Source organism: Schistosoma haematobium, chromosome 3, assembly GCF_000699445.3.
Source record: "Schistosoma haematobium chromosome 3, whole genome shotgun sequence".
NCBI classification, from domain to species: Eukaryota; Metazoa; Platyhelminthes; class Trematoda; order Strigeidida; family Schistosomatidae; genus Schistosoma; species Schistosoma haematobium.
Window position 1 is genome coordinate 37,396,162 of NC_067198.1, and position 12,756 is coordinate 37,408,917.

The 12,756-nt window shown below is 33.0% G+C and overlaps 1 protein-coding gene across 1 annotated transcript in view; it reads left to right on the forward strand.

Annotated features, from left to right (window-relative positions):
* The first annotated feature begins 2,766 nt into the window (after positions 1 to 2,766).
* Positions 2,767 to 12,756, forward strand: part of MS3_00005699 (uncharacterized protein) — a 28,228-nt gene continuing 18,238 nt past the window's right edge. The window contains exon 1 of the mRNA XM_012940879.3: positions 2,767 to 3,530. Within this exon, the coding sequence (XP_012796333.3) occupies positions 2,898 to 3,530 (633 nt within the window). The 5' untranslated portion in view covers positions 2,767 to 2,897. The remainder of the gene's footprint in view (positions 3,531 to 12,756) is intronic.

Here is a 12,756-nt window from a genome sequence, read left to right on the forward strand (position 1 = left end):
ACCCAATCAAATAATTTATTTGTTATTGTGTGTAAAATTGTAGTGATTTTTTACTTTTTCACCCACAGAAATGTTTAGTTCCATTGTAGTAGCACAGATTAATTATCTCTATGATGTAGGTCATGTAAATTAAAGCATACGGGGAACTATAGTTTTGTTTCAATGAACTGAAAATTATTATTATCACCACTATTATTACATTATTAATAAAACCATTATCTAAAATGTTTTACTCAACTGATAAATCTGATTCTGTGGAAGAAATGCATTAGTTTCAGAATAGTATGAATATGTTTTTATTTTAATAATCTCCATTTCATAACTTTATACGAATTGTAGGTGGCCTATAACTACAATGAATTAACTTGAAAGTAAATATTGGTTGATAAATGATAAATATGAGAGATTGTATTTTCCTATCCGTTCAATTCGAACACAGTTCACAAACTAGCAACTATCTAAATTCAATAACTTAGTGGATAACAAACGCACTGACTTTTGTTGTGAATGTTACTGAGTTTACGACCCAGTGTGTCATGACATTTAGCTGACAAGTTTCAAATTGAACGAAATGCTCTTTTTGAATTCCACTACTACTCGCTATCCACCTTGAATAAAATCAAATTATGCTCAGTGTCATAGAAAGAAAATCGGACGTTTAAAGTACGCAACCTACAAGTGAATCGATTAGATCTAGAAACCAAAAATGTTTATAGAGTAATTAAAAATCATTGTTATATTTTTTTATTATAAATGTTTGAACCCCATCTCCGTTGTTATTCAGGACTATGGTGACCAGCTACAGTAATCACCCAAATGCACGTATATTTAACTCATAAGTTTTCTATAGAATAACAAGTATATTTGGAATTCCATTGCTAAACAGATAGGATATTCTACGCTTTAATATGGATAGAAACGTTTTAAAGAAGTGGGCTAGCAATAATCTTGGTAATAACACTAATACTTTACCGGATACTAAATGTTTCATTATAGCGATGAATTTCTAGTAAAAAATGTACAATACTAAAACAATAATCCCGTTTTATGAACATTTAACTTTGGAATAAACAATGATTAACTACCATTTTTGTATATGCGCAAGTGTTTACCATCAGTCAGGCTTGTGTAACATCTCTTTCTATACCGGAATATATTTCGATGCATGAATTATATAGTAATCAGCTTCTATTTTTTTCAAAGAGTAGAGAAGGATGATAATTCAATGGGGTATTTTTCTTGAGTTCCTCAGCGATTTTATTCATTATAAGCTGTAAACATACAAGATTATAAGACGGAATGACTTAATTAAAAAGTAATATAAAATGAGAAGTTCCTAAACAATAGATATATGTTTGAAAGTCTATAAACAATACGTTTAAAGAGATCACTGAGAAATACTTATGATGTCAACAAATATAAACTACTGAGAATGATAATAAACACAACAATGATATCAATGATGTAATAAAACCCGGTTGACGCCATACAACCAAAATACGGTTATAAAATCTAATTGAAAGTGAGTATTTTATCGGTTTGCACACATACACGATTCACCATGACAAATCGCCTACAAGTTTTAATTATCTTTCCACCTTCACATTTGTTATTATTATTATTATTTGAAGGCTGAGAAAATGTCGATTAGTTTGATGCCCTGTGTGTTGCGTGTTTTTCGGTTATCGCGCAATTTAATATAATTTTGCGAGTTCCTGAGATGTAAGTGAGGATCGTTCAACGAAAACACCCGGAATATTACAGTTTTGGGTATGTTTTTATTTCAAAGGATCAAAAACAGGTTTATTGAATACATTTCATTATAACTCAGGCAGAATTTATCACCAGCTAAAGGTATACTAAATAAAAAGTAGTGACAGTTGTTAGTTTGGCTTTGAAACAGATAATTTCCTCCGAATTCACAGCATATGACACCTTTAACGGTTTTGATGGCAAATAATTTTGTTTGGAAAGTGTTAAAGATATATGTTTGATATGTATCATTAGAGAGATACCACAGTCGAGTAAATCAGTCGCTGTTAAATTATCAATGTCACTTTTTATTTGAATGGGTTTTATGGAGATCAGTTTTAAAATTTTACACTGGCTGTTCTGTTGTGAGACCAAAAGTTCCCCGATCCGATATAGGTGGGGTGCTGGGTGCTTGCAGCTGGAGAATCCCATACTAGTACAAAAGCTGTCTACTGCTCAGTGGTTTTCATTGTTATCCTGACTAAAGTCAATCTGTGGGGAATTCAGAATTTTGTTTAACCGTTATTGAGAAATAACTTACGTCGAGTGTGTATATATGATGTAATCTCAGGGCGCAATAGCGTAATATCACTACTGTTTAAAATCTACTTATCAAATCGTTAGAGACTGACAGTTATTCTTCTTTGACTTCTGAATAAATTTTCCCTCAAACAGGTTCAAAATGTGATGTATGATAGATTACTGAGAGTTGAAATATTTCAATAGCAAAATTCTGACCTGATTGTTTTTAGAGTGAAATGGTCTAAATACACTATGACATCGATCTCCAACAAGTGGAAATTAATTCATTGACGAGTACTTTCGAATTAAATTTACATTAATCGAAATATCAAAGCAAAATACATTTAGTTATTTTAACGCATGACAGTTAGGCAATAAATGTGGGAAAGTTCCTAGTTTGAAACTCTATTGGTTGAATCAATCAACCAATTATATTTAGTGATATTATTAGCCTATTAAAACAGGAAATAATCAAGATTAACTAATTTGAATCTTAGTAGTCGTCATGATAAGATAGGATAGTCTGAAGGTTCTGTCTCAGTGTAAATACAAGTTAATATAAATTACTATTATAGTACAGTTTGATTCTCAATGTGATTTTTCGTAAAATATGACTTTTAAACATGATAATATGTGCACCTTTAAAACACGAAATGAATAACCTCATGAATCAAGACAGAAGTCAGTTCAAATCATCTTTGAAAAACATTTATTCTGATACATTACATGATACAACAATTAATGAAGAGGACAATGAGGACAATAGTGATAGTGATGATGATGGCGATGAAGATGATGGTAGTAGGGCTGAAAAAGCGTCTCCTGATGATGACACTTTATCAACAACACAGTGTGATCCTGAAAGACTCGAACAATTCAATTATAAGGAAACTACCTCAGATATTACCTCTTCTCTTGCATTTCTGAGCCGACGTATTACACGAAAATATGCCAGTGAATTTATTTTACCAGATGATACACGTATTGCTGTCAGTCGTCTTGAAGGTATATTTCCAATGGATAACAATGAGCAAGTTATATTAAGCTTATCAGTTGGGCACAAATACATACGCATCGGCCAACAAGCAACAAATATGGATCAGTCTTCACCAATAACAACGCAAACTAATCCTGTGAATTCTTTCAATAAACAAGTTTCTTCAATTAGTTCAGAGAAATTGAATGGTTCTAATTATCACCGTATTATCAACAAACCGAGTTTAAATCATACTATAGAGGAAACTAATATTGATGAGGTAAGCTTAATTATTGATTTTCACTGTTGAAGTCATGAGTCGATTGAAGCTAGACCACCATGGAAAACCTGGAAGCACTGGACGGCCGTTTCGTCCTAGTACCTATGAAATTCCTAAAAAACTCTCCACAAAACCCATTCTGATTTTCACTGTGTTTATTTGACAGTAATCATTATTTCAAGGCATACACTATATAATCTATGTGTTTTATGATAGAATGTAAGACGTTTTACCTGAGCAGTATGTTTGGTGGAAAACAAGAGATCATTAGAATACATTTTCGTGAAACAATTTATGAAATATGATCGTTATGATTATTATATTTTGATTACTAAATTGTGGTATTATGGCAATCGGTGAGATATCATGAGCTTAGAGCTTTGTGCAAGCGTTCATTACCCCTAGTTGTCATATATCATTGGTACAGTTACACAAAATCTTCAAGATGGATAGAATGGGAGTTAAAACAACAGTAGGATCAATGAAAGAAGCTTACAATCTAGTGGGAATATAAAGAATGCGTGCATTTGTACTAGTGAAATCGGTTCTGACCCATTTTATTGAACAGTTATAAACACTAATCACAGTTGTCACATGAAGTCAGTAAGCATCAAGAGGAATTAATCCAAAAATTAGTAGTTTCATGTATGGAATCCGTATCTTGGTTTGATCGATCCTAGTTTTATTTCGAGTTATTTCTACATTGGCCAAGATAATAAATAGTGTTAAGGGTAGAATGAATTCTTGCAACTACAACATGAATACTTTATAAATTTCCAAAAGATTCAAACGTATACTGATAACGATAACTGTGGTTTAGAAGCCTGTCCACAAAATATCTAGAACTATTCGTACAGAAGATAACATAGAACCGAAATCGCCAATTCAACTAACTTATTGACGTTTTGTACACAATAGTAAAATATGAACCTTAAGTGAACTTGAATTAAATTTCAAATTTTACTAATAAGATAATAAGGAAGAATTTACTTAAGTATTGTGGTGCACAACCTGATAATCGAATCCAGTACCTTCGGTCTTAAGCGCAGCGCGTGACTAAAGGTACGGGGTTCGATTACTCCTTGTGGAATCATGGATATGAACTGCTGAAGAGTCTCATATTAGAACGAAACATCTATGCAGTGCTTCCAGGTTAGATGGTGGTTGGAGGCAGTCAACAGGAAACCCTGGACCCGGGTTTGTGCTACTTGGCATTCGTCAGCAAGGTGTACCTCCAATCACCATCTAATCTCAACATAGTGCACGCAATGTCTAGTCACCTAGACTAGTGGACACATTGCAACTTGGTCGGTACTATTCGATCTGCACTGAGAAGGACTCGACACACATGACATTGATCACCACCCAGTGATCAATCAATTGTGAGTGCTTCCAAGTTTTCAATGGTTCGTAATTTCAATGAAATTTAGAATCTTCACAATCCCATACCGACAATTACACAAATTAGCATAAAGTTGTTTTCCAAGGTGATCATTTTTAGAAATTGTATTTTATCAATTTGAGGGTTGTGGAGATTGTTCAGTTTTTGATTGAGATCATGAACCGATTGATGTGAGACCACCACTGAAAACCTGGAAGCACTGGGTGGCCGTTTCGTCCTATTGTGGGACTCCTCAGCAGTGCGCATCCGCGATCCCGCTCGCGGGACTCAAACCCATGGCCTTCAGTGTCGCGCGTTTGCGCGCGAGATTGATTATATTCAAAATTGACGAAAATGTATGATCAATAAAATATTGTTAGATAAATTATTTCGGTAGAGATAAACTAAAAATGATTGACTATAGACTTAGTATTTGTTTTCATTAGTAATGTACTTCTACAACATTGTCGTATATTTCTTGTATTTAAAAGTGAGTTATTAGAATCATTTCTATAATACTTAGAAGAAAATGGTATTAATATGGATGTATAAATAGATCAACTGATGATGCGACAACTCAAATTTAGATTCATGAACTCCTCTTGAAGTCAAACTTTATGTATGAGGAATAGTGATATTATCCATCCGATTAAATTGAAGTTGAAACAAAGGGACTAGAATGTTCAATATAGTGGCTGAATGTTAAATGCCTTAACCATTAAGTCAACAAATCGCTAGAAGCCTTAATAATAACACATTAAAGTGTAAACTACTTATGATGAATATTTAATCGTTTTCTTCTGAGTAAAGTTTTCATTGACTCTAAGTGTGTTAACGAAAAAGTTCATTTGACCAGTATCAGTTGATCATACCAGTCGACTCATTTAAAACATAATATCATTCGTTAGATTATTTTTATCTAGACTACAAACAGTTTATATCATATAGGATAAATTATTTAATTCACTGAATATTTGACAATATCAAATAATTCAGTGAATTCTAAGAAACTCATACATTTCTGTCTAGTTATCAATTTTAAATAAACTTGGCTGATCGTGTAGTTTTTACAGTACATATTCCTTGAGTTAAGTTGAACTGTGCATACTGACATACACCAGTTACCTCTCATGGAGAAGCATAGGTCGCTCACTAGCATTTTCCATCCAACTCTGTCTTGGGCAATCCTTTCCGATTCTCTTCAGTTGCTATTCATCCTTTCCATGTCTGCTTCCAATTTTCTACGTAGTGTGTTCTCTGGCCTTCCTCTTTTTGGTCTCGCTCCAGGGTTCCAAGTTAGTGCTCGCTTCGTGATTCACTTTGTTGATTTCTTCCCAGTATATATATATGCAAAAAAGATAAATCAAATTATATAAAACATGATGGAATATTTGGTATAATTATAATTTATGAACAACCTTTGAGCGGTGCTAAAGTGACCTTGAGGATGTCCACCTACTAACTAGGACTAATTGAAGGTTATAAATCAGTGTAAGGAATTAAAATGATGATTTAAAGTTGATAGTTAGGGTTAGGAACAAGGTTTAGGGTTTTCATCATGAACTGATAACAGCTAAAATGCCAAAACGTTATTTTGCCAAATGAATAAATGAATTTCGCGCTGAAATCCAAGACCTTATATTCCAAATCTGATTAGTTCATCTATAAGTTATAGTCTCGCCAAATATTTTTTCGGTAAATAAAAACCTAAATAGTGAATGATTAACAAGTTTAAGAGTATACTTTTTTGGTTAAGTCTGTTTTTAAAGTCTGGTTGTCACATGATATGTGTGCTAGATACGGTGTTGTTTAAAGAGCACTTGTACTGTGTTCGCGTGAATATATCCTAATGTATCTGCGTTTCCTTCTGCCAGAAGATATACAAGGAGAAAGATGTAAGAGTGGATGTTCAGTATTTGATAACACTTGCCAGTAGTTTGCGAGATTTTAAATACCCGTCCACAACGATATTCACGATGGTAGCAAACTATGCACCACATACCATATTAGTTACCTTTATCACTCTTCACAACACACCGAAATCACTTCTCAAAAGCCTAGAAAATAATATTGAGAAACAGTAAAAGACAATATGTGTTATACAAGAATTTTCAATTTGTATTGGTAAATGCCGAGTAAGGCTGAAACGTGTAGTCTTCGAGTACTCTAAAATAAGTGACAAAATTTATTCTTTTTCAAAGATCCACACATCATGGAGAAAGAGAGAGAACTAATCAAAAAGATTTTAATTTTGAAACAGGCATCTTTTCATTTCAAATATAATAAATCATGATATACTCTAACTCAATGAATGAAAGTAATTCATGCTCATGCGCATAAATGTATACACGTAGTTATACAAAAATGATCATATGAAGCAGGGTAAATCTATTCTAACAGATACAGTCTGAAATGCTATTGTTTTGTTAACCTAAATATGATGGGACAAACAAATGAAACATTTAAGTTCAATTAATTTATGATAATAATAATGACAATAATGAACATATACATTTTGCAACGAGAAACAGGACTCATGTTCTGTTGTTATTAACCAATTAGAATAAATTAACCATTTAAAATGAGGAGATTAATAACAAAACAGTGTAAAATTTAATTGTTTGGCTAAATGTATAGATGTAATCGAGCAAGTTAGTCTTAATTACTCATTTCCATGAGGCAGTCAGTGCTAGACCATCATTGAGAATCTGGGAGAACTGAACGGCCGTCTCATCCTAGTGTGGGGTTCTTTAGCAGTGCCTATACACGATCCCGCATGTGGATTTCGAATGCAGGGACGTCGGCCTCGTGTAAACATGCGACCCTTAGACCACTAAGCTAGCATCCCAATTCAAATCCCCTGTCACCATAAACAAAAGTATGATTTTTTTATGAGTTTGACAGCCATTATGGTAAGTTGATGCTTGTCTGATAGGAGAAAGGTGAATAATTTGGGATTTCCAGTTAAAGTTCATCTATTTTGAGATCCTTTGACCAAAAGCAAACTGAAATTGTCTAGGCAGCTGGATGGATTCGGTTAGACATAGTGAGAGTTCGTGCCAGCTGTCTGGCAACTTTAAGTCAAATGTTTCAATCACTCAGATGCAAAACAAACGTGACAAACACGTTACAACAAACAGCAGCGAGTATTAGAGCTTTCCTGAATGTCCTTTTTTCTCTCTCTCAGTTGTGTGTGTAATGTTAACTTTAAAATAATGTTATTTGTCTGATCTATCCAGTTTGAGTAGACTCCATTTTCTGTTAGAAGAACTCCATAATTACTGTTTACCTTAGAATAAACAAATAATCCTCAAATTATAATATTGATCAAAACCATCAAGATATTATAACAACAATCAGTGTCTCACTAGGGCTGACCAATAAAATAGGTAGAAATCTATCACCCAAATTTCTCGGTGTATTCCACTTAACAGGTATATTACTTACATGACAATCATATGGCTCAGCTAACGTCAAAGTTTAATTTACACATGGATGTTACTGATCGATTGACTCTGATACAAAGATACAATGGGTTTTGCTTTTAAAAACTAGCATAGAATTTCAGTATAATAGCTTCCTCTTGGATAGTCGTATTTTCGAATTTTCTGACGAAACCGGATCAATAAATTTTAAAATGGCAATAACTAATCGTCACCCGAATAAGTGAAGCATAAATATACCATTCTAAAGGGTCACTTGATTACTGTTATTTTTGTTTTCAAATATTAGACGTCTTTTCAGTGAATCAGTATTGACATTTTCATCATACGGATTAGCAGTTTCCTATTCTATTGTTTGTATAAAGTTGAAAGTACTTAAAAATTTTGTGGCTATAAACCAAACAACTGTACATCAGCACCTCACTACACATTTCGGTTGTCGTTTATGTTTCTCAATGTCAGTCTAAAATGTAATTTATGATTATCTTGCGTATAATTTCTTGCTAATATCACAAACTAATCTAAGCTGGACGATGATTGACAACCAGGAAGCGTTTAACTGCTGTTTCGTTCTAGTATGAGTGTTGCGTCCCTTTTTAACTTGTTGATTATTTCCAACTGGTATTCCTAATGGTTATGACTGCAAAGCAACTACTCTCTGCTACTTACTCAACGGAACATTACTTGAATAGCTTGGTGTAATAGAGAAAGGAAGACTTTTGATTAAGATGTATTTGCGTAACAACTACTAAATAAGATGATATTCACAAATAATAATGAACAGTCTATCATCTTAAATATTTGTCCAGTATGTTAATTTGAATGCATTGAACTAACAGTCGATCAGTAATTTAATGTGTGAATGTAATTTTTAAAATAAACATGTCTAGGTTTTAAGCGTTAGCGTGCGAGATCGAAGGTTCTGAATTTGAATCTCGCGTGTGGGATCTTGAATATTCACTGCTGAGGAGTCCCATACTAAAACAAAAATGGCCGTCCAGTGCTTCCTGATCTTCAATAGTGGTATGACATTAATGGGTTCCTGATTTAAATTAAAACTTGGCAATCTCCACAACCCTTAAATGATAAAAGGTGTTACTAAATTATTGAGTTATATTTTGCTTCTTTTTAATAATGAAACTTTTCAGCAATAAACAACCACGACCCCATCAGGGATTAAACTCACATTCTTTAGCTTTCTGATGCCTACTGGTTTTCAATGGTTTTTGGATTTAGGTCAATATGTGATGTCAGTAACATTCAAACAACTTTATTTATACCCATACGGATACTTGTATTTACGTTAGGGGTTTATTATGAATAATGATAAAATTTACCAACGAATAATATACACTTGTAGATAATAGAGTTCTATAGTTTATTTTCCTACATGTTTCAAATACATTCCTGTACAGTTGTATGTAGGGTAGATGTACACTTATTAAAAAAATAAATATACCGAGAAAACTGAATACGTGTATATCTTTCAAAATGTTAGTTTAGATTTACAGTAACTATAATTAATGACCTTATTTAGAATAATATTCTACTAATTAAAACATTGAACTGAAAAACATAAGTACTTTTTCAAAGTAGGTCGATCCATACATCCCTGGTGAAGAGATGACCAATCGGACAAAAACATCTGTCAAAGATTTACTTGTGCAGTAGAATTACATGTTATTTCATTGAAATCACGAATCGATCTAAGTTAGATTACTACTGTAAACCTGGAAGCACTGAATGGTCATTTCGTCTTCGTGATAGACTCTCCAGTAGTGCGCACTCACCTCCCATAGCTGCGAATCGAATCCAGGACCTACGGTCTCGTGCGCGAACGTTCAACCTCTAGATAATTAAATTCGGACCTAATAGTGAACATGTCTAACTTATTAATAAAACAACCAGTAAAATGGTTTATAGTTATCAGATTGCTTCTGAGATCCCTTATTCTATATATTTTAGTTAGAATAATACAGTCATATTTTATGCGCATCGTTTAATTGTTTCTAATAATCATAACTAGTTTACACAATCATTGTCTCTATACATTTTTTTGAAACAGAATCGAAATTAAAACTTTAGTCACCTTGAAGTGTAATTATTTGATAAAAACAAATTGTAACTTATTTCGTAAACTTTGCATACATCAAATTTAAAGTTGATTTATTAAATTGAGGCTTGAATTGACGTGAAATAAATTGCATAAGGGAGAAAACTCGTTACGATTTGGAATCTCATAAACCAGTGGTTGATGAGCTGAAAAGTACTGAGCTTCAGTCTTAATGTGAACACTGTAAACATTGGGATACAGGGATATCTGAGTAACGAAACAAAAGTGGGACAAAACACGAATTCTGGATCTCTCTGATAGTCACATTTCATCTGTTCTGTCAAATATGTTATAAAATTTCTCTATCTAAGCAAACTGACGAGGATGGACACATGAGAAAAATGATTGATTAGAATTTTGTTCTGAATATCAAAAATAGGATAATTAAAAATCTTACCATTAGGGACCTATGAAATTAAGGAACTTAATCAATCGACATCAAAAAACGAGAACACACAAACTTTATAGACGGAAAACTAATGCCCATTTATTTCGTTAACTTGCCATCTATACAGGAATTGTAAAACACCGTCATTTTTGTCTTTGGATTGGTGAATATGGTCTTTTGATAACCGTCAACTTAGGCTTCAAAATAGCTATGATTCATCGTTAAAGAATATTTTGATTCTTGACTGAACTGATACTCAAGATGGGATTTCGGACAGAACTTGACATATAAGACGGTCAACACTCAGTGATTAACCAGTTGTAAATTTTAATCAGCGTCAACTAGTTACCCAGTCATAAACCCAAGTAATTTGAGGAGTAATTCAAATCCCGTATCAGCGAGATATTTACACTGATGTTATGTTTGCTTAAACCTTGGCATTGATCAAATTCTTTTGGTCAAATTGGAATGTTCAAGTGTTTTCGATGGATCAAGATTATACTGTGGTATATATGGATGCTAGCCTGTAGTAATTGTAAAGGCAATAAAAGAGTATCGATTATTTAGACAGATGAATGATAATAAAAATGTTTGATGACTACACAGTGAGGAGTGAATTCAAATAAACTGTCAAATAATATGAGCTATATGGTAAATGATAGGAACGTCCCAAGTGTTGAGAGTCAGAGAAATAATTTAATCGATTTGTTTTGGCAAGCGAACTTCTGGAGTGGATGTCTCAGTGTTACATGTAGTTACACATCGGTTTAGTTTTACCTATAAAATCTTACAAATATTAATAAGTAACATAACTGTTAAACAAACTGTATGTATCTTGACTCAGCAGTGTGGTGGACTCAGGGTTAACATTTGAATCTTTAGATACTTGGCTTGGTTTTCAGTATAAACAACACTGACAAGTCCGAAAATTGTATGAAACTTACTTTGAGGAGTCCTAATACATGAATCACCAGGAAAGAATGGCAATTGTGTAGTTTTTCGAATGCATCATTGGATTCTACATATTTGATAGTTATAACATGGACTAACTTGAAAATGACTGAAAAAAGCCCATTTTGTTTTTAAGCAAAATACAGTAGGGTTTTAAGATATCTCTACCCGATACGCTGTATTATACAGAAAATACATTCATGGAATTGAAGGACGATATTTATTCCCATGATTTTAATGTAACTGTGGTGTGTGGCACTGATGTCAAGAGATATAAGTAGCATATTTCATCAATCGGAAGTGAAATGTTTGGCGGCAGAAGGTTAAGAAGATCGAAGAGAAGAGAACGAGAACAAAGAATGATTATTGTGGAAACTAAGGAACAGTCAAGTCTGAGACAATTGATTGACACTTTGCAAATGAAGTATAAACTGTATAGTTCTCAGATTTTACTAAGAGATTCTATAATTTTGTATTCAAATACCTTTGGTTGTTCCCAGTGGTGTTCTCGTTCACTACATAACTACTCTCGCAGAAACACCCAAACTAGTATACATAGTCAGAGATAACATGGTATGGATATCTGTTGACTTATCATTAAGTTAATGAGGATGTTTTTATATAAACGACAGCGCGTTGCATTGAACGTGACATTCTAGTTAATGTAACATGATCACCTGTTTTGTTTGATTGAATAAAAATAAGTATTCTACCGACTATATACTTCTTATCAGTTTATTTTTAGATTTCTTTTATTCATTCATCACTTGTACATACATATTTATTATTATCGATAGTACACAGTAGTTTTGTTTTGTAAAATATGTTTATTGGATACAACTTGTTCACGACAACTGGGTGGATAAATTTTATTCAAATTGAAATGTATAAACTATATACAGTTGATAAGCCAATTGTTGAACTGATGTATCTATCAAGATATCAAATAA